We start from the raw sequence: 22,824 nt of genomic DNA, 5'->3' as shown, positions 1-22,824 counted from the left end.
GTTAGACACCGAGGCTGTAATTAAGGGTCCACAGAAGGTAAGCGCATTGACTTGTTTTGACTAGGGAAACACCTGAGTTGCCTTTGTGCTGCTCTCTCCTCTGCAGACTTATTTAACCCTCGGTCTCTCTCTCTGTAATTAACATGCACATAGGATACGCAGTTAGATCCACAGAGTCGTCTGTCAGACTGTCCTAATGTAGTGGAGCAGGAAATCGCACCCTTGGGACCTAAGCTGGCTGCTTCAAAAAACCCCAACCCCTCATCCACCCCCACCGCCACCCCCCTTCCAACCTTGAGTATCTATACCCTCCCTCTGTTTCCCTCCTGTGTCCTTCGTTCTCCTTTAAATGCACAGCTCCTTACGACAATTGAAAATTTTTTTTGTCCCATATTTTTCCATCTGTGTCCTTCCTCCCCTTTTTGTCCTCCTTTTCACTCCTTTCCCTCCTCCTCGGCACCCAGCTACGTCCAGTCCACAGACCACAGCAACTAAACGTGTTCCAGCTCGCACATTGCCGCAAACCTCGTCAATCTCGCCATTAACCCTGTGCACCCGTGTTCCCGTGCTCGTCCTCCACATCACCCATAACATCATCATCAACACTATCGATTCCCTCCCACTTGATCCCGACTCACTCCTACCCCCTCCCACGCAGCTGCCACCATCCCTTCATCTTCCTTCTTCTTTAACATCTCCCTCCACATCATCCTCCTCCTCCTCTCCGCTTTATCACTAATAGCTCACATGCGGCCAATTAAGAGACACGTTTTTATATTTTCGTGGCGCTTTCTTTGTTTTTTTGCATTAAGGATTGCGTTCTGCTCACGAAGCAAAGTTTCCAGGGACTGATGGGGTGTTTGTTTGTAAGCACGTGTGTAGCGTGGGTGGTTGTTGTCTCATATATCGTATCGTTTTTATTGTATGGTGGCGCACTGCAGAGGGGAGGGGACGGCGCCAAGTCAGACTGGTCATGTGACTACCTCAGACAAAGAACCTGTGGCCACATAGACACAAACACAGAGGAAAATGGGCTTTACTGGCTTTTTAGTTGCGCCCACAGGTACGGCGTTGCATCGCAGACAAAGCCTTCGCTGATATGAAAGCAACTTTGTCATTGTCACATTCTTTGACTTGTGACACACACTGACACCCCCCCTCCCTTTTTTTTTTTGGGATCAATGGCGGGCACTTTTGTTGGACCGGCATCAATAACTGGCTTTTTGCAGTGGGCGGCTTTATGCAGATTGATCTCTGAATGTAGCTGCTCACCCGTGGACATGTCTCTATTGTTTCTGTGTGCATACGTTAAAGCTCGCGCATTAGTTTTTCATGATCTGTGACACTGGACGTGTGTGTTAGCGCGCGTGCTCGTAGTCAATGGTGGGTGTCAGAATCACAGCTTGAAGATGGCAGCAAACAGATTGTATGATTCAGGCGCCACCAGCTCCATGACAGGAACATCAGACAGGGACCAGTTGTGTGTTTTTTTTTTGTTTTGTTTTTTTTTAAAGTTGTCTGGCGCTTATGTTCGTGTGTGTGTGAAGTGGGGGGTTCTACTTGAAGAAAAAGGACATGGAGGAGCTATTCTTGTGTTGTTGTAGTAGCCATGTCTGGAAAGGGGGGGGGGGGGGGGGGCTGACTAAAAGCAGAATTATTTTGGTCAGTAATTGGGATCTGGATGATTTTATATCTAATCTTACATCTTAGAGCACAATGGGGGAGCCGAAGCCAACAATCAGCCAACCCCTCAGTGAGGCAGTAAAAAACCCTCCCCGGGTTCAACTATGGAAAGACTTTTACTTCTTCTAGAAGGTTCTTGTTGACCAAAAGCTCTTTTTTTTTCATCAGCTTAAAATGTGAGATTCACAAAAAGAACTTCATACGAGCAATAAATAATTCAAAAAGTCATCTTTTATGGACGTTTTCTTGCTTTGTTGTTGTTGTTGAAATCCAAACCTGGGCTGTACCGTTGCTAATGCTTTTTGTGTTAGTATTGATGGATATTTACCTCAGTTTGTGGAAGAGTGATAATTTCAGGCTTTCTACTTTCTCATTGTCTAACTAACTATCGTCTTTGATTATTTTTATATAAACACACAGTGGCTATTTCATTAGCTACTCCTTGCTAGTACTAAGCTTTCAGAACTGCTTTAATCCTTCATGCAGAGATTCAACAAGGTACTGAAAACATTGCTCAGATATTTTGCTCAATGTTGTCGTGATAGTGCCACAGAGTTGCTGCAGATAGGTCAGCTGCACATCTTCGATTCCACCACATCCGAGAGGTGCTCAGTAAAGCCTAGAGACGGTTGAGTGGAAAAATCCTAGTAGATCGGGAGTTTCTAAAAAGCTCAGAGCAGCCTGCTTTGAGCTTCAGTAGATTCTCTTTACTCTACATCACAGCCCTCAAATTTCCAGAGTCACATTAACAATCTGCTACCACTGCAGTGGTTGTTTATTTATTTATTCATTTATTTTGCTGGGGAAAAAAATCAAAATAGAACAGAAAACCTAGTCAACGGCCACCAATCAAGGATTCTGGTTTAGATTCTTAAAAGCTATGTGATTGGTGGTTTAAGTATTTGCTTTAACAAGCAGTTGAACAGATATACCGAATGAAATGGCTTTATAATAGCTGAAAGAGCTAGTCTTTAAGTGTGTGTGTGCGCGTGTGTGTGTAACATCGGTTGGTCATGTGAGAGACGAGACCTGTGGCCCCGAAGCGTCACAAACACACACACAGGAAAACACAGCAGTGAGATATCAATACAGGCTCCTAATGAATACACGTGCTGCATCTAGACTGCGTCTGATTCTCTTTATCAGCGTCTTCTCTCTCTGATTTCCAAACCCAGACTGGTGTCACAGCAGCGAGGCATCTGTGCGTTCCATATCCAGACGCTGTTTATGTACACAGGACGGATATCCAGCTGTGTAATAGACGTGTGTGTGCGTGCGTCTATACTGCCAGCACTCTGTGGCACGCCGGGCTGTTAGAGCGGTTTTGCCAGACTGGTAGACATCGGACTGCCACTGTAGTGTGTCTCCAACGACCCACGCACCCCCCACTCACCCAAAACGCTGGCAGAATGAAGTAGCATGGACTTCTAGAGAGGCAAATGCAGACAGAGAGAGGAACATGAGGCTTGTGACTCAGCAAGACAAGGATGCGCATGAGATGCATGTAGGTCAGTAAGTTAAACGGGCTATGTCGTGCAGTCTGTGTGCACCGTGATGTTTCTACACATGCACTTTGAGTGCATACGAGCAGAACAGCTGGATGTTTGCAGCGCTCGGTGGAGATGCTACATTCAGTTGCTCTACGTGCTGCTCCACTTCTGAGTGGCTTAGTGGGGAAATCAGGTCACAAGCAAACCCCCCTTCTCCCTACATCTTTCTCTCCAGTCTCCCCTCTCCTGCTGTCTGCTTGCCCCCTCAATTTGCCACTCTTCGTCTTATGTCAAACATATGTATATGAGAGAGAGAGAGACAGAGAGAGATGCATGGATGTATCTTATGTCTTTACATAGATCTAGTATCTGCCTGCCTCTCTTCTCTGATTGCATTTCATCCCTCAACACCCTCCTCTCTTACTGCCTTTTTCCCCATTTCTCCCTCTCTCCGCTCATATCTGTGATGAGATTATGAGGCATATCATGGGATTAGCGAGACTCGTGGCATGTATTAAAGTGGGAGAGCTGAGGGACAGATAGCGAGGGTTGATGACTATTTCATGGTAATGTGGCACCCAATCTCATATAAGGCTAAATGATGATAAAGAGCATCAAGGCCATCGTCATTGTATTCATCACAGGTTTGTTTGAATGGCTTCAGGGGCTTAAAGCAATAGAGACGAAACCGTATCTGCATCAGCTCCGAAATATTAAAGAAAAAGGAGGAAAAAAAATAAGAGGGAACAAAAACTTGGAGGCTTGGAGATATTCATCTCCAGGTTTCTTTCATGTAGGCAAACTTTCTGAAAGTGAACAGTAAGTGATAGGAAGTGTGGTTTAAAGGAAAGCTGCCCCTGCCGCCACTTTCTCCTCTCTCCACATTCTTTTCTCATCATGGGTTTCCCATTTTTCTGTTTCCAGTCATTTTCATCAGCCTTTTTTTTCCCCCTGCAGCCTGCTTCACCCTTGTTCGTGTGTTCTACTTTCCTTTTCTCTTATTTAGTTCTCTCCCACCCCCTGACTCCCTTTTTTGTCTTTTTGTTCCGTCTCAGTCTGTTACCTCCCTCGATTTCTGTCTCTTCCAGCTCTTCCGGACAGATGGCAGGTCTCAGGGTTACGGTGTGTTGTCTGGGTGGGGTGACGGCCTACAGGGCAGTGGGTTATATCAGCGAAGATATCCTGCCACGCCGTCTTTGCTTCCCTTACATCCTCCATCTCTGCCTTTACACTCTGCCAACCTTGCGTTCTCTCTGTCAGACGTACACACAAACGTTCTCGAGTCCTTGGCCTTCCTGTCGGGTCTCAGCGGTGTATACGTACAGTACGTGTATGCGTCTGCTGACAGAATGAGGTTTTGTGGAGAGAGACGGCCCCCAGAGTGGGGCAGGGAACAGATTGGAGTCTGAGCCTGCATGTCCTGACTCATTAATCTCTTCTTTAATTCATGGTCTCACCGCCGGCTCAACATGTGCGCACACATTTACAGACACGCACACACAGTGTCAGCTCCAAGGACCAAAAGGAGAAGGAAAAGTACATACAAGCACACTGGAGCTGGCACAACACCAGCGAGTGTCACGGCTAAAGGGTGCTTTAATGATTTAATTTCCTCATTTTTCTTGCTTGCTTCCTTTTTTGCTTGGAAATAATCCAGTACATCAACCCCCCCCCCCCCCCCCCCAATTTAAACACTGCCACTGATGTCACATTGCAGCCAAGAACCTGAAGTTCAGTGGCTGAATCACTTCAGGAAGCTAAACATCCGTGCAGGTTACTCTCACTCTGGGACTGCTTTGTGTAAGCTGAGCATCAGTTTTCCGTAAGGCAGTGAAGAAAGAGTTTCTCTGTTAAACCTGACTTGCTTCAGAGCCTCGACAGTCAGTTCCTGTCAGGCCATTGTTAAAAATGTTTCATTGCCTCAGAAAACAGAGTAGAGGGGAAACCACATCCAGAGCTGCTTAAGAAATCAAGAACAGCTCCAGCCATATGAAACATCACGATTCGAATGAATGCGCCATTCCTCAGGAATCAGCAAGTGCAGCATATATTTTTCATATTTTCCTCTCACAGTGGCTCCATTTTCACGGTCTTGACTGTTAGCTCGAGAGGTCTGTCTTTTTGGATTAAAATTGATTCCCTATTTCCTTGAATTATTCCTGTACTTTTTAGTATTATCCAGCTTCCTTGCTTGTCAAAACTGTGAGCTTCTGGCACCAGGCGTGAACTAAATTCCTAAGATCTAAATGCGTTTGGCTCTACAATAAAGCTTCCTGGTCATGTGGAATTTTTGGCAGCTGACCTGACTTTCTTATTCCTTGAAATGCCTTAGCAACTGTGATAAGGATGAAAATGGGAACGGAAGGCCTTGAGGAGGAGCAGGAACCCATCGTGAGATGATGAAGACATTGATAAGGAGAAAGGAACAAGCAGTCACATTGTTGACTTTTTTTCCCTTAACTGGACACTCATTGCTGAGTATAAAGGTTCAAACTGACGGGATAAAAGTAGTATTCGCAATAATAAATGAACAGTCTAATCATATGATGATGATGACGACAGATTAGGATCAAAGTTGGGATGTTATGCTGAGTTTTAACTGCGAGATAATTTTTTATTTTGATAATACTGATAATTAATCAAATTGTAGATTTGTTGGAAGTGACGTAAGCACTGTGTGAAAAAGGACAGCACCCTCACTCTTTTCAATGGGCCACTGTGCTGATAGGGAGGGGTCATAAAGGCAGCAGCCTACGAGAAAGAGGGAGATTTTCTGTTTGAGCACTACGCTTCCTTTCGCAGTACAAAATTGTAGCCAACAGGCTGTGAAAATCGGTGCTTTCAGTCATTCATGGTGAAATCATTTGCAAAACACTGTGTTATGGGTCCGCTTCCTGATAGGCTCAAAATGTCAGCACACAAAGTGCACACGCCTTGAACGTCAGAGATTTGCCAATACAGAGTACTGATCCAATAACAAGGGTTATTCTGTATTTGTAACTCAGAGGAATAAAAAGTCAACTCTGTTCAGTTTTGTTCATATGACTCCAAATCACAACAATATTTGGCTCAAGGTGCTTTTTATTGTAAGGCAAAGACCCTACAATAATAGGGAGAAAAAAACCCAATAATCAGATGACCCCCTATGAGCAGGCACTTGGCGACAGTGGGAAGGAAAACCTCCCTTTTAACAGGAAGAAAACTCCAGCAGAACCAGGCTCAGGGAGGGGCAGCCATCTGCCATGACTAATTACGGGGTGAGGGGAGGGAGATGGAACAAAAGACACATTGTGGAAGAGAGCTAGAGATGATCAATAACTACTGATTTATTGCTTAGAGTGTATACACACAGAGAGTGAACAGAGGTAAGTGAGGAAGCATAACTAAGAGGAGGTTCAGGTCACCTGATCCAGTTCTGAGTAGATGCTTTATCAAAAAGGAAAGTTTGAAACCTAATCTTAAAAATAGAGAGATTGTCTTTCTACTGAATCCAAACTGGGAGGTGGTTCCACAGAAGAGTGTCCTGAAATCTGAAGACTCTGCCTCCCATTCTACTTTTAGAAACTCTAGGAACAGCAAGTAAGATACCATTGTGAGAGCCAAGGGCTCTATTGGGGTGATACAATACTACAAGGTCTTTAGGATAAGATGGGGCCTGGTTAGCAGGATTTTAAGTTTCATTCTGAGTTTAACAGGGAGCCAATGAAAAGAGGCCAATATGGGCAAAATCCATTCTCGCTTTCTGCAGTGGAGCTTTTCAGTCATGTCACACTTGGCATCATTATGCTTAACTTTTGCAAACATACAAAGAAAAGTTGTTAGCATCACAGCTGTGGAATCCCTCCAAACAGCTGACCCTTTCCTGTTAGTCTTTTGCATGTAAGCTGTGGTTGTAACAGTCCGTGGACTAGTGCGACACCCAGCAAAGCGAGCACAGCACAGAGCTGAGAACTGAATTGTTAAGCTAGTTGTCCCTGTAGTATAGTTAGCTAAATCCATTTACTGGATTGGTGCATCCCTTTTTTAAACATCATTTGAAATGAGGACCTGGCAGAGATCCTGATACTATATCTTTAACCTTTGGTCTGGTCACTGCTGCACAAACTGTGGTGAGCAGCTTCGAACACTTCATTTCTGAGAATTTGTATTGTTCATCTTTTCAGTGGTTAAAAGAGCCAGCGTGTCACACTGTAGTCCAGCACTTTTTCACTTAATAATTCGAACACAAAAATGTTCCATCTTAAGTTAGCTCAGTTCCAAAATGTTTTTTAGGCTTTCCTTAATAGAGCCATTCAGAGCAAAGTCACTCCAGTATTATCTTACCTGTATGCTTAAGCATGCGTTTTTCGCATGTGCTACGTAGATGATGAGCAGTTGGTGTAAATTTCTCTTACCCTACACCTTTTAATCAAGAATATTGGGAATGGGCACTGCTTGTGTCATGTTCTTCCAACTCAGAGGACTGTTTAAAATCTTTTTGCACATAGGTTTTTCTAGGAGAATGTCCTGGCAAAGGCCCCTTCCTAGCTGCTCTCTGAGCCTTTGCCCTGTGATGAAACGGACGTTTCAAAGGCTTGCCAGAATAATTGACTGTGCTCTGGCAAACATTCACAGCTTAGAAGTACATTGAATTCAAGTACATTTAGATGGAGAGGCCTACAGAGAAATGGGGATAGATGTTTTTTTTTTTTTTTTTCTAAAAAGCATTTACCACAAGTGGACTCCAAATAACTCAATCTGGATATTTGTTGGATATATGCATATCAAGGGTTTTAAATACTCTCCCACATCAATATATTCTGTAGAATGTTTCTAATTTAAGATTGGAATTATCAGCATAACATTTTCAGTTTTCACATTGTGGAGCTCAGGAGGTTTATCTGGCTCTTAGTTAATCTAGTGCTCTTTTTGATCTTGCCCTGTCTATGGTGATTCTCTGATCCGCTCTGGGATGGTTTGTTACTAAGGCAGAGGTCCACATTCACTTCCTGTACGTCAATCTGATGTAAACAATGTTAATGACATCATTCTGTTTCATCAGTAGGAACAGCATGTCACATTTTAGTTGCCCTGTAAACAGCATTTCATCAGTCAGATCCATCCAACAGTGACTTTACTCAATAAACAAAAACACATGAAACAATGTGTTGCTGTACTCTGAGCCCAGAGAAATTGCGCTCAAGGCCACACATTCGCGTGTCCACATTCCAACTTTTGCAACTTACAGGATGTGTTGCTCAGCTACAGCCAAGACCAGATGACTTCTTAAAGAGCATTAAGAGGCAGCTCTGCCTGTCTGTGACTCAGAGAGATCACCAGTCTGTTGCTCTTGTAAACTCTAAACAGTAATCCGGCTTTTGTTTTTCCCTTTTCAATGTATTCCGTCACCACTCACTTGTCACTTTTACATTTCTCAGCCTTTTCTGTTTTATGAATCACGTGATTCACTCATTAATGTTTCACGTGGAAACACGCCTCTTAAAGATGTGTCAGCCTTTGATTTAATGCAGCCTTTAAAAAAAAGAACTGGTCTCTGTTTCCTTAACTTTCAATCTGCCTATTCATGTAAAGACTTTTGTTGATGTGCCCAGGAAGTAGGGCTGTGCGATATGACCAAAATCTCATATCCCGATATAAGAATTCTATCGTCCTGATAACGATATAAATCACAAAAATGTAACATTTTCTGTAAATTCTGTTCAAATTCACGTGATTCAGTTTATTTTGAAAAGTCTCAACAGGATCTTGAGCTTTATTGTGAAAGGTTTATGTGGAACATAAACAAGCGGACACGCGATGCTGTTACCGTCGTTGTTGCTAACCACAACGCATAAAAACAGCCGCTTGTCCGTCCGTAGTGTGGTTATATAAAATATAAGAGAAAGAGAGAACTTTAAGAAATTAATATAGACACTACAGCGACCATCAAAACGATGAAAAAATATTGCCGTAAACAGTTTATTTTGCGACACCACGAAAACAACGATAGCGTAAAATGAAACGATAAACGTTTTTACATCGTCATCAGGTATATATCGTTATATCGAACAGCCCTACCAGGAAGCACTCGTCACTTTTATTCTCACACTGACAAGCCTTTCAAAACACATGCTTGAAGAATTCTAAACATGCTCAGAGCAGTGCATAGTTATGTCTGTATGTATATCAGATATGTTTCTCAGGGTTTTGTTTTGAAGATGAGACTTGAATCCCAAATATTTTACTTGAGGATTCTTAACAAACAAAACCAAAAAAAAATTAAATTAAAAATCTACCCACATGTTCAGTCTCAAAAATATTGCTGCGACAGGTTTTTCATCGTCTCTTTTGCTACGATGCCCGGTTCCCCACAGAGTATGACCTTCTACAGATGCTGTAACTTTCCACTTTGGCTTATGTGCTTGTTTGTTCCCTCTCTCTGACTAAGCTGGCTAATCTGAACTGTTTTTGTCCACTCATTGCTTTCACAAACACTGCAACAGCACCTATTTGTGTTTATGTCTTTGTCAGCTTTCTGTCATAATACAGAATTTTCCAGCTTGGCAAAGTGCACTCCGTGGATTCCTCTATGCACGTGAATTGCACCTTCAGTCTTTTCTAGCGTCAGCACACTTTCGTCACAGTGGCGCTCTGTGTGTGCGTCAACTAGTTGTGGTCAGTGTGGCGTGGATATCATGTGCTCTGTAGGTTACTAGAAAGTGCACCTTGCCAGATGAGTGAGGTTTAATCCACACTCACAGATGACCTGCTTGTTGTATTGAGACTTGAACACATGGAGTTACAGGGTTATATTTATAAAACCAATAGTAGTATATAGTAATTAGGATAGTGATTTATAAAGTGTCAAAGAAGGTTCAGAATAGCATCACAGCAGTAATTTCCATGACATAGCAACATTGCACAATGGGTTCTCTGCATTTCCACTTCCAAACCATTAAAGCTTCATATATCCCAACACTTTCTACTGGGATTCATCTTCTTTTACTTCCTGAATCTGATAAAGTAACCGCACTCAGAAATAATTAATCTTTTTGGCTGTATCGCTATTCATTAACAGCCCTATTCTTTAAAAGCAGATTGCAGTTAACCGAATTCTGTTTTCTTACTCCTCCTGATTCAAGTGCGTAATCCTAGCTACCATGGCCACTGTAAGACAAACAACTTTGGGTGCCATTGATCTGTAGTGAGTGTAGGCTGTCAGTCCATTCTTTACCCCAGCTGTCAATATGTGTCCACATCTATTTAGTCTGAAGGAGGCTGTAAAACTTTGCGATAGGAGTCCAATATGAGTCAATGAGTCTGTGAAGCTCACTTCTATTTGATGATAGTGACACTGAGGAGAGAGAGTGGTGGAGGAGAGGAGGTAAAATGAGAATGAGATGATAAAAATATACATGTGATAACGTTAGATGATCATATATGGCTTGAAAGAGCTAATTTATGATCTTTAGGTTAAAAGTAACTTATAAGACATACTATGCACGTGGTCGGTTTCTAGCCACAAATATAAAACGCTGATGGGCAAAACAGCAATGTCCATCTTGGCCACTGTATCAAGATGCTGGGGCAACATGGGGGCTTCCACAAACCAGCGCCCACTCTGTGTATTTTGAATGCATTAATCCTAAATTCATGCAAATTAGTTTGTTAAAAGACATAATTACATACCAATCAATGTATATAGTTATTAATACATAATCTTTTTTGCTATTAAATAATCTAAAAAAAATACTTACTGTACCTATAAATTAGGATCTCTTATTATATTTTGAATAGCACAAGATTTTCTTTTGGTGACTGGACTGCACTTTGTATTGGGAAATATCAGAAAAAGTTTGAGAACCACTGCTTTCAAGCAGCTTTCTTATGATTGGTCACCCCTTGCAAACAGAAGTCAACAAGTCAGTGGGGCTGCAGTTCTTCCCTGTGCTTGAGTTAACATGTAAGAGAATCTGCTTCTTATGACCTCATTAAGATATCTTTTCCTGTAGTTTAAGCATTTATAAATACCATCTATTACTGTAAATAGTTGAGGTTTTAACACTTTCTGATAATATAACATGGATATGGATATGAATGTATCACACAGTGATGCTATCGGCATTCAGTGTGACAGAATGATTAAACACAGGTCTGCTGATATTAAAACTGGATTTTTTTGTCCAGTCCCCCCCAAGTTATTGTATTTCCATCCGTCTTCCGCCCTATTTTGTATAAAAAGGAAGTGAGGTGTTAATGTGCATCTGGTGTGTGTATGTTTATGCATGTGTGTCATGGTCAGGGGGTTTCGCCATCAGGGGATTTGAGCGTTGCAACTTGTTATGGTGCAACATCAGAGCAACCGACAAGTCAGAGCTGATGAATGGGAAGCTACTGCTAATGATCGGTAAAATGCTCCTTTCTCCACATGTAGTATTGGACCATTTATCAACCACAGAAGTGGACCTGCAGGTCCAGACACACTCACATATCACACACACTAATCAGCTGCTTCCCAGTAGCCTTGGTAACCAACTGCAGAATCTCTCTCTCCCTGTGATTCTTCACTTTGCCCTCCTTTTCTCTCTCTTATATCCAACCTTTTTTTTTTTGCTTTCATGAGCTAATCCCCCCCCCCCCCCATCCTTTCTTCCCAGCTAACGAAGAAAGGCAAAGTTAAAGGCACAGGAAAAAGAAAGGGGGGGGGGGAACAGACGAGGCCTGAAAGTACTCTGCAGGCTGCTGCCTAGCACCTGATTTCCTCCGGGAGCCACACAGAGATAAAGAAATAAAGGCGTGACCGTGTGAAAGGGAAAAAGGGGAGAGCAGATAAAGACAGGGTTTACCTGCCAGGTGGGACTTTAGGAGATTGAGCGTATCAAACCAGCAGTCCTGTCTTGACATGTGCACAGTAAATTGCATGATAATATCTGGTATAGAAATAAATCTGGACCCCCTCAGGCATTCAGTTGATGGCGTTTTAAAAGTAAAACGAGGATCTGCTCGTAGATGGAGCTAACGGAAAAGTCATGCTTTGAATTATGTGTTTGAATGCAAAGGTGTAGAGCAGCAGCTATAGCTGCAGGTGATTTATATTTGAATTGTGTGACCGCAGCATCCAGGTCCCTCTGATACCACTGCCACCTGTAGTAAGGCTGTGTTGTTGCTTGTGATTTATAGCATCACAGTCACTGTCTACAGTGGTTAGCCCGTACCCAGTGGTCCAGTGTCAGAGCACTAGTAGCTTGTTTTTTGTGTCAGTGTCAATGTATAAAAAAGGCATGTTTGGACCCGCTTTTAAGAGTTTTTACAGGTACAGCAAGGATCACAAATCCTGAATTTACACTGCTACAGTAGAAAAATAAGAAGGTTCGGTGTTTGTGTCTTTTTCAGTTTTTGCGTGTCTGTCCGTGTCCTTGTTTATCACTTCTGAATCACTGATGACCAACCTGTCACCATCACTTAGAGAACACGTAAAGGTTTTTTTCTGGAAATGCAAATTACAGCTAAAGATCATCTGTACCACTTGATCTGACTCTTTTCCCAAGCCTGTAAGCACATCTCCCTGCATGCTGAACACGGTAGATTCAATTAGAGCCACCCCCGCGCTTGTTTTCCTCCGCTATTGTGCTACGTCTGGTTATGATCTACATTTCTTTTATTGTCAGCAACTTCCATAAAAAGCGAACAACTGGCAATGAAATGATCTTGCTCCTCTGTCCCACAGGGGCCCATTGTTGTCCAAAAACTATAAAAATCATATCAGTCAATGACACACTGTTGTACTGGCTGACATGTTCCTTCATTACTATGAACACACACATTGTGTTTTATTTTGGGTGAGTTTCACATGTGCAGCACATAACTTCTCAACTGAAAATAGTCCCCAACAATTGTGCTATTTTATTTTAAAAATAGCCAATTGCTTTTAGTACTGTTGCTGTATGTTTGCAGCAACAGTACCCATGCATTTTGGATTTTTAAATCCATGCCATTGCATTGTGTAGTCTTTAAACCAAGAGTTTTGTATGACATCCAGATATTGGCAACTTATGTTAGTGAAGACAAAGAGACAAAGGGAGGAGTTTAAATTTCTAGAGATGTGAAGATGGGTTTCGTTTCAGCATAGAAAAGAAAATGTACTTCATGATTGGGACGAATATTTCCAAGTGATATGAGATGTATTATTAAAAAGTGGTCCAAAGACTGAGGTGTGGCACATATGATTGGAGTTGGCCATGCGGTTGTCTGTCATGGGGTGGCTGTGGTTCAGGAGATCCAGGGTGTCATCTGGTACTGAAAGGTTGTTGGTTTGAGTTTGTTTTTTTTAAATATTGAACATCAATGTCAGACTGGAGTGAAACAGCTGCAGTAGAACAATCAACCATAACTGAAGAAAAAACTGTAAATGTACTAATGCTGAGTAATACTGAGAGAAACTACACAATCAGTCCAGGTTATTTCATCAGGCACTCCCTGCACCGTGACTTGCATGTCTTGATGTCAGCTGTCATCAAAAGGTGCAGCATTGTTCTCTACACCCACATTCTTTTCATTGTTCTGAGAGGCTTGACAGGAAGGGATGTGAAATGGCCAGACTGACCCATTCTTAAGAATGAATGAAAAGGCTCCAATAAAACTCTTGCACATATTACATGATGTATCCCACTGTAATTACACGACGTCATTATTGACCCAAGTAGCATATATCACTCCCTCGTGGCCACTTTGCTTTACTTTTAAAGTAGCTCAGAGTGCTGAAGATCAACTTTGCTCCAGTGCACATTTTAGCCCAGCCCCTTGTATCTGTCCATGCTGTTATCTGTGGTTTGCGTTCTTGCTAACAGAAGGTCAGTTTTTTGTTTTTAATCTTTTCTAAAAATGGCCTATCAAGGCCTGTAGGAAGTCCTGGGTGAGGTCAGAAACAAGTATTTCATTCTTCTTGGCATGTTTTTCCGTCCCTAAAGAAGGTAGAGAGGGTGATACTGTTGGTATGCAGAGCTGTTTCAGTTGGTAACACATGACGAATGAGGCAGGTAGGATTCCAGTGAGCCTTTTAAACCTGCTTCTATTACAAATAGTTACACTTTATTTTTCAAATTCCACACATCATAGATCATTGTAACTGTGGTTCTATGCTGTGTGTTTATTTAGAGCAAAAGTATCAATGAAAATAGCTAACGTGAGCTGGGAATCGCACTCTCAGAGACCACAAATCATAGTGGTCCCATGTAAATAAATAGAGTTAGCACTGGTTACTTTCTGTACTTTTCAGATTTGTAACCAAAACAAAAAGTTTGTTTAGAATGTTTAAATTTGTGGAATAATTTTGTTGTTTATCTGGTCAGTTTAAGCAGTTAGCCTGCACAGCGTCATACTCCACCATATTGTACTCTGACTAATTCGGGAGTTTAATCTAGTCCGACTTGCTCTCTGAAAACCTTTTTTTTTTTAATGGTATCTGGCCTGCTTTACTTCACATTTTGTTATTGTTAACAAATCCTATCTAAAAGAGCAAAACAAACAATGTGTTAGTAGGTAATGCTTTGAGTCTTTGTCATGCTTTCTGGCTTCTCCTTCAAGCCTGTTTAATGAATAGACTTTAAGTACTTCACACCCAGATATACAATGATGAGTAATTTATCGTGAAAACTGCCCTGCAGGGTTTTTTTTTCTTTTTTTTTTAGCAAATATTGAGAAACATATCTTTTTTACTGGACTCGCTTTTTAAATTGTTATTTGTAGCAGACTTGTTTACATGTGCTTTTGATGTTATATACAACCTGTAGAAATCTACCAGTTATGCACACTTTTCCTAAGGGATCAGTTTCAGGTCCACTAGTTTATTATACATCTCCTTTCCCTTGGACATATTGTCCATCTTTTTTGAGAATACACTTTGATTGCTAATGATGATGATGCCAAACATTTACATTTTTAGACAGATTTGATTTCATCCACTTGTACTCCAACAATATCTGGACAAAGGCTTTCCAAAGATCTTGTAAATCCCAAACATTTCAAATAAAGCATTCACTTTGTAGCATCCAGCCTCAGGATACTCAGCTATGATCAACTGCCACTTCAACACAGTTGATCACTGTTTATAGAATTTATATCACTGGCTGATCGAAAGTGATGCTGTCCCTTTCAATGAATGTGTTAAGGTAGAGTAGTTAAAATGAAGTGTCTCAATTATGAAGTTTACATAAGGTTTGGAGCCAAAATGGAGAAAGCACTTAATACTTGTCAATAGTAAAACATATAAATATTATCTATTGTCACACTGCATACTGTTGGAAATGGTTTCCTCCTGGAAACCTAACCTTCTGTTACATTTGTAGCAGACAGGACAAAGTCCCCGCTCCAGTGAATGACTTCATCGTAGAAACATTTGGGCTATTTCAATAATGTGATTTCCTTGTTAATGTTACTTAAAACTTTTGGACCTCTGAGTTCCTTTTTTTGTTTGTTTGTAATGGTTCATCAGTGATGCATCATACATCAGGCAGCAGTCCACGGGGCTCGCGATCAAACAGAATAGAAACTCAATGAATGACTCAGGATCTCTTCCTTCCCCTCCACTGCTCTCCATCCCTCTCTACATTAGCCCATCCCGTCCTGGTTTCACTCTGATCCATATGATCTCTGATCCAGAAAGTGAAAGGGCTTCAGGGCATCAGCCTTAAAGGATTAAGGAGCTTTCAGACATGCATCTTCATTACCTTTATTGATCCAGTTGATATCAGATTTAATGAATTAACTTTGGTAGAGAGAGCTCTAAATCCCAGCTGATATCAACTCACTGCCCGAGAATAGTCTTTACTACTATCTGTTCAGTGAATCGCCACTTCAAATAATGATCTGTTCGTTCACATTCAAACATCACGAATTGAGATTAAAATACAACTTTTTGCCATCTAACATAACATATAACCTTCTTCTGTTCTTGTTTAGATTTGTTGTTTCTATTTGGGGGTTTTTTTTGTGGTGGTTTAGTAGTGCTACACCAGGACATGCCATTTTACTGAAAGGTTTACTGAAGATGAATAATAAATGGCTCAATGCTCAGCTTTATACACATAACCGCACTGTTAATCATTGTGTAGTGATCTCATATAGTGTAATCAGTGCACTGATATAATGGTCCTGTCATAGATGCATTATAGTGGAGATTAAATGAAAATACCTTTGCTTTGAGCACGCCCAGTGTGGCTATGTTGCCTCTTAAAAACAGAAGGCACAAACAAAAGCTGTAGTAAATGTAAAGCAGGTGGTTTTAATATTGGCTTGAGCATTAAGCAGTTCTTTTTACAGCATTAGTCTTAGTCTAAATTACAGACAAAATGTCACTAAGTAGCAAAGAAACAATTGTCCAACAAGCAGCCTGACTCTATGAATATCCAATTTACTGTTAACTACTTTGATTGCTGCTTTTCTTTTATAATTATCTGCAATCAGATATGATCATTAAATGCTGTCCAGCTAAAAGTTATTCTATAAACAGAGTGAATCAAATCTGGTGAATGATGCAGGTTTTTTTTTTTTTTTTTTTTAATCTTAAAGTTACAAAGGGGAACTTTTGTGTTGGCACTTTTTTGTTGTATCAGTTCCACCAAATATCTTTAGGGTGACATGTACAATACTAATAATAAATAAATAAATGAATGAATAAATAAAAATATACATATATAATCAAAGATACAATTTTGTTTTTGTAGGTTTTAAATTACTTTGATGCATTTCTCCATGCATATGTGCAGTTTATGCACATAAATTAGGCCATGTATAAGTCAAGGACTTTTATTATGAAAGGAAGTAACAGGAAGAAGTCCTTTCCAAGAATGTGTGGAGCAAATCAGGTTTCCGGTACAGCTCAGGCAACGATGGGCATCTCATCGATCAGCCTGGAAAATGTTTGGCTTTAGAGCAGTCTGGCTCTGCAAGCTTCACTTTTTATCCTTCTTGGATTTGTTTGTACTGGTATGTATGTAGTACTGCCACCTCCTGGAAGTAGTGGTGGGTTACATCAAGTCAGGCACTGATAAATAAGAGAGAAACTATATATTTTATAGCCTCTTAAATCCTGCATTCTTAGGTGTAAACTCATCTCGTCACTCCCTCTGAGGATTCCGTTTGTTTTAAAGATTTGTAAATTTGTAAAGATTTGTTTGCCACCGTGTGCCTGGCGTGTTCAGAAATTCAGAGAGTTGCTCTTTCAGTATGGTACAAAAACACCCTCCGTTTCCAGCGACAACACAAACTCTCTTATTTCACCTTAACAGTCTTTCTGTGTCACTGACTACATACAGAGTTTCCAGTAACAGCACCCCACACGCCACCCACCCAACCAACCACTCACTGAATAGAGACCCCGTGTGCTGCCTTTCGTATTTACCTCTGACTAAGAATCAGACATCTGAATGAGTCATTTTCACTTTTTCTCATTGAGTGCTCGCAATTTGGTCTTTGGCCTCTCATATCGTGCTTATTGAGGTGAAACACTGATACTTCTGAACTGTGAACAACATGTAGCATCATCACCAATGAGTCAGCTGAGAGGGATGAGGAATACTGATGGCTGTTATGGTTTGGATTAGAGCCTGACTGGCGCCTCCCTGTGGCAAGAAACCAGAAATTGTATGCTCCAGAGCAGCTCAATTCCAGGAAATGATTTCAGTGGGCGGCAATGTAGGCATGGCAGTCTGAGGACAACGGTGGGAAAGAATGTCAGTAACAACAACAGTGGTTCTGAGGGGATGCCAGAAAAGAGTGGACGACTTTGGGGGGAGGGGGGTGGTGGTTTATTTCCCCTTTTTTTTTTTTTTTTTTTTTTTTTTTTAAATGTGGCATTACAGGTGTCTTTTAGGGGTTTTTTCTGTTGACCTACCTGTATGGAAATTTCCACATATGAGCGTGTGGTGATAGTCATAGCCAGCATTGGATGTCTCTGCAGCTTTTTGCTTTTTTGAGGTTGAGGGACCTTTATCAAAGGGAATTCACCTGATAGTGTAGGGTTTTGTTTTTTTTTAAATGGGGCATTTTTAGGAAGTGTGCATACTTGTCGGTTTTTCCACATTTGAATGCATGTCACAGAGTGCATCAGATGCCCTGCCATTAACACTCCGTCTTTGTCTCTCTTTCCAGGAGCACTTCGCTGAAATCTTTGGGCAGGATGCGGCGGCTGAAAGCCGGAGGTCTCAGGAGAGTTTCAAGAAGTGGCTGCTGGTGGGGATGACGGTGGTGACAGGTGTCGTGGCGGGTGCGCTTATCGCGCAAAAACGCCTGTGAGCCCTCTCGCTCTCCAGTCGTCTCCTTCACAACCCTCAACATTTAGATGAAGGTCCAGTTCGTCTGATCATAGCTGCTGACGATGTTTACTCCCCTAACCCCTACCATCCTGCATCCCTCCCCCCCATCTGCTCCCACAGTGGACTAAGAATCCTCAAATGTTGAGAAGAAGAAAGAAGACAGATATTGAAAGACGTTTCGTTTTCCATTCTCCGAAACCAGTTGTTCCTTTCATTCCATTCTTCACTCGTTCCTACACCTTGTTTATATGTAATAGTTTTAACAAATTTGTTTCTCCATTTTCATCAACAGAACAAGCTGAAACCGATTCTAGTCTTACAGTTTAACCCAGACTTATCTAATGGCTCCAGATGTGTTGCTGTTGAAGCTTGTTTTTCCTACAGACTCCACAATCACAGCTCTGTAAAGCTCTGTATGTGCCATATGGAGAGCAAAGTCAGGGGAAAGTTTACTGTAAGTCTTTTGTAGTTTCCTGCAAGCCATCCTGATCACTGTCACATACAGCAACATAACCCATCACTTCAGACATTGGGTTTTTTGGGGGGGTTTTCCCCCTTACCCTATCTTTCATGCCGGTTGGCTTGTGTATGAGCGCTAGATTAAACTGACTCATGCAGATTAGCGTCCACTAGTTTGTTGATGCGTGGTTTTTTGTTTTTGTGTGTTTGTTTGTTTTGTTTTTTTCTTTATTTCTCAACTATTAAAATCCCACCCCGACTGGTCTGTGCTTTATGGTCATAGTTGGCCTCAGTTCGACCATCGCGTGTGGCAGGTTGTCAGAATCAGTTCAACCACAGTTCATAGGAGCAGGGTGCCGTGGCTCAGACGCTCGATGTTCACCATACAGTAGCTGAAGTATGCAGCCTTTACTGTAGCAATTCATGCAATAGCTAGAGCTTCATTGTTTCCAGGCATGCTTTGGCTACACTGAAAGAAGTGTCTTTAATCTTAAAGGGGACCTATCATGCATATGTCCTGTGGTGGTGCTCATATTAAACGGGGCTTCAAATTTAAGTGTGCAGAGTTTCAGAACATTTCGTCATCAGCTGACGCGATCAACATCTGTGCTCCTCCCACCATGAAAAATCAAAACACCAACATCTTTGCTATGATAGTGAAGTGCCCGACACCGCACAGTGAAAATGTTTCGAAACTCTTTCTCTCTGACGCATGTAAACACATGATTGGCTAATAATTCTCCAATTTCAGCTGCTGATTGGCTTTTTGGCGAGAGAGCCAGGGAAACAACATTAGCGTCTCAGAATTCTCCCACAGATTTTTATCTGGGAATCTTTGAGTGCCATATCTCCTCCTCCATATAATGTTGCTGCTATTAGCACAGCAGCCACTCACATTCGCTGTTTAAACTTTGTGTTTACAAGAGGCAGCCAATCATAAAACTTCCCTGAAAGGAAGTGTAAGGGGGCTAAAATGGCATCAAAGCCCAGTATACGATCTAAGGACTGTGAGTCATGCCCTTAATAGGTCCACTTCAAGATTGTCATTGGGTGATATGTTTGGTACAACTTTGTTTGAACACCCCCTCCTCTATAAACAGTATGAAAAAACATCATATATTCTAACACTGCTGCAGTGTAATTCCTATGAGGCATCAGTAACAGGTGTATGAATCAGTAACTGACAATGTAACAGCTCACATGAACAAATCATGTATGAATGAGTGCGACTGGCCTCATTCATACATGATCAAGATCCACTTACAAGGTTTCAACTACACTTTATGGCCTTCATCACATAGAGCAAAGATGGATTCGGCAGTTCAAAAATAATCATGTGGTAAGAGCTTAAATAACAAAAGTGTTGATATAAATGACCAAATGCTCTGTATTTGACTTTATGACCCCTGCACTACACTGGAGGTATACCAGAATTGTTGATGCAGTTATCAGCGTGGCTCTAATAGCAGTCTTCTATTGCCTGTTCATACTCCAGGTGCAGATGCTTCACAGGATTTACAGTTACTTTATATTACTATAAAGCTGCAATTATGAATCAATTAAGGTGCAACTGGTTTGATGATTGTTACTGATCTAAAAGTCATTGGGTCCAACTTCTATAATGCTGCTTTTAATTAACTGACAATGAAAACAGCCCCTAGATGCAGCCATAACTGCTTAAATAGACAATTTGTTTAAGATTTCTTTTTTGGGGGGTGTAGATGAAAGTGTTTGAGTCATTTTCACAGATTATTTTGCAATAAAATCCTAATCATGAGCTGCACTGTTCAAACACACAGCTGTTTATGTTTTTTTTCCTCCCTATAGTTTATTTTCCCCACTGTGTCCTAATCAATTTTTATTTTTGAGCCTTTAGTCACATCTGATACTGATCAGTGACACACTTCATGCTTCGTGTTATCGTCACCGGAGCAAGCAGATTTATGTAGCAAACTGATGAAGCGGCTGTCCTTCAGGAGACGATGCGGTTCTGCTTCGCGTCGTCTGCGAGCTAAAGAAATGTGTCACCTCGTGTCTGTGTACCATCTTGAGCAAATCAGCAGCTGTCAGCGGCTGTAGGAGCATGAAACTCAAAATCTAAACATTCATATCTCATCTCGCTCAATTCCAGTTATCCACAAACCCCTCCCACCCCTCTTTTTCCACCTCCTTTGTCCTCCCCAGACGCTTCAGAGCTGTCAAACCGCCATCCGTCTCTTCTCCTCTTCCCCTCGCCATCCAGCTCCACCTCTTCCTCCCGTGGTCCCCCAGCTGTCACTGCACTTAGTCACGTGTGTCAGTCACAGCTGGCCCACCTGCTGCTTCGCAGACACATGCACGCACGTGCCAATCAGAGCCGGTCCACGGGAGATGGAGGAAGGGAAAGAGACACCTATCCATCTTTAATTTGAAGCTGAAGTCAAAGAGTGTTTGTCGCCTGGCGTGTTGTGCACTAACAACTGCTCGATTAATTTACTGGGAAGGATGGGGTTGGGGTGGTGGAGAAGGGAGTACACTCATTCCCGTTCCCAGAATCTTCCCACTGCTTCCAAATTTGATCTTATTCCAAACAGCGTCTCTCCCTCTCTCTGCTGAACAGTATGTCCTACAGCACAATAAAGCACTGTGGAGCTTTACAGGCGAGTGCTGTTTTCTCATCGAGGCACTACACTCAGCCACACCTAGTAAACATTAAAGGAACAGAGTGTAATGCAAACGAGAGAAAAAAAGGATTTGTGGTTGAGACATCCATCATGGTGTCCAGCTACCAGCTTTGACTCCATGTTCAAAACAAGGACTCATCACTCATGTCAGATATTGGCTCCTTTATGTTACCGTCCACATATTTTTCCTGTTAATGCCCTGATTTTTGACCTGGTTATGAAAATTTCACCAAAATCACACAAAATGCATAGCCTGAATAATCAGTATCATTTGGTTTGCTCGTGTTCTCCTCACCGCCTTGTTAGCCAGGGTATGTTCTCAAACATTCCAGTACAGTATATATCTATTTTTTTAGCCCCATCAAAAGCTCCTCACAGGCTTGTCCCTGCTGTCCGGGCCCCTGACTCTAACGAGCTCTTTTCTTACCCATTTATAGATGTGTGCGTGTGTGTGCGTGTGTGCGGGAGCATGTGTGTGAATTTCTTTCTGGCAGAAGGGAGGCACAAATGAAGGAAGTGTGACAGCATTGGCACGACCCCCCCACATATATATGCTAGTTATTTAAGCTGATTAGAATAGTATTAGCTTAGTGAAATATTTAAAACAGACCTGATGGCTTTCAACTTTATTTATATTTGGTGTCAAAAAATAGAAAAAGGAAAAAAAAAGCATAACTGTGCTCCTTCAAATGGCCTTAAATTCCATCGTTGCATCCATGTGCACTGTCAGTCGTGGGTTTTTTTTCTTTTCTTTAGGACTGTTGGACTGCTAGTAGATGCAAACAAATCAAGAAAACGTTTTCAAAAAAAGTTATCCGGTGTGTTCCTGTTGGGTCTAAATTAAAGTTTGCTGTCATGTCCAATGGTCACTTTGTATGTCTTTAGAATGCCAATGTAAAATTTGAAATGACACTGAACCTAATAAAGCCTGTTGTTGGAAGATATGCTGAGTCTCTTTTTCTGATGTCTTGGATAGTGGAGGGGAGTGTTGGAGCAGAGATGCATGAAGAGTTAGCCCGTGAACATATGCTGTTAAATATTCAGGGTATTTGCCAGAAGCTGAAATCAGCCAGAAGAAAGTTAATTTTATGCCACAGAAGACTGCTTAGTGGATGGGAGGAAATGGGAGTTGCGAAAATAAAGGTCAACCATGATGTAATGAGGCAATGGAGATTTCAGTCAGCTTTTAGATCAACAGTGCTAAACTTCTAATATTAACTTTATTCATTAGCTAAATAG

The 22,824-nt window shown here is 41.6% G+C and overlaps 1 protein-coding gene across 2 annotated transcripts in view; it reads left to right on the top strand.

Moving 5' to 3' along the window:
• The window catches only part of bcl2l1 (BCL2 like 1), a 32,340-nt gene extending 9,811 nt beyond the window's left edge, over positions 1-22,529 (top strand). For both annotated transcript variants that reach the window (XM_085145568.1, XM_085145567.1), the window contains exon 3: positions 18,300-22,529. In XM_085145568.1, coding sequence (XP_085001694.1) covers positions 18,300-18,443 — 144 coding nt within the window. In that variant the 3' untranslated portion in view covers positions 18,444-22,529. The remainder of the gene's footprint in view (positions 1-18,299) is intronic.
• The last annotated feature ends 295 nt before the right edge of the window (positions 22,530-22,824 follow it).

The sequence above is a fragment of the Neolamprologus multifasciatus genome, chromosome 20, assembly GCF_963576455.1.
Source record: "Neolamprologus multifasciatus chromosome 20, fNeoMul1.2, whole genome shotgun sequence".
Classification (NCBI taxonomy): Eukaryota; Metazoa; Chordata; class Actinopteri; order Cichliformes; family Cichlidae; genus Neolamprologus; species Neolamprologus multifasciatus.
Note: the sequence above shows the minus strand (reverse complement) of the source record. Positions and strands in the feature narration are given on the sequence as shown.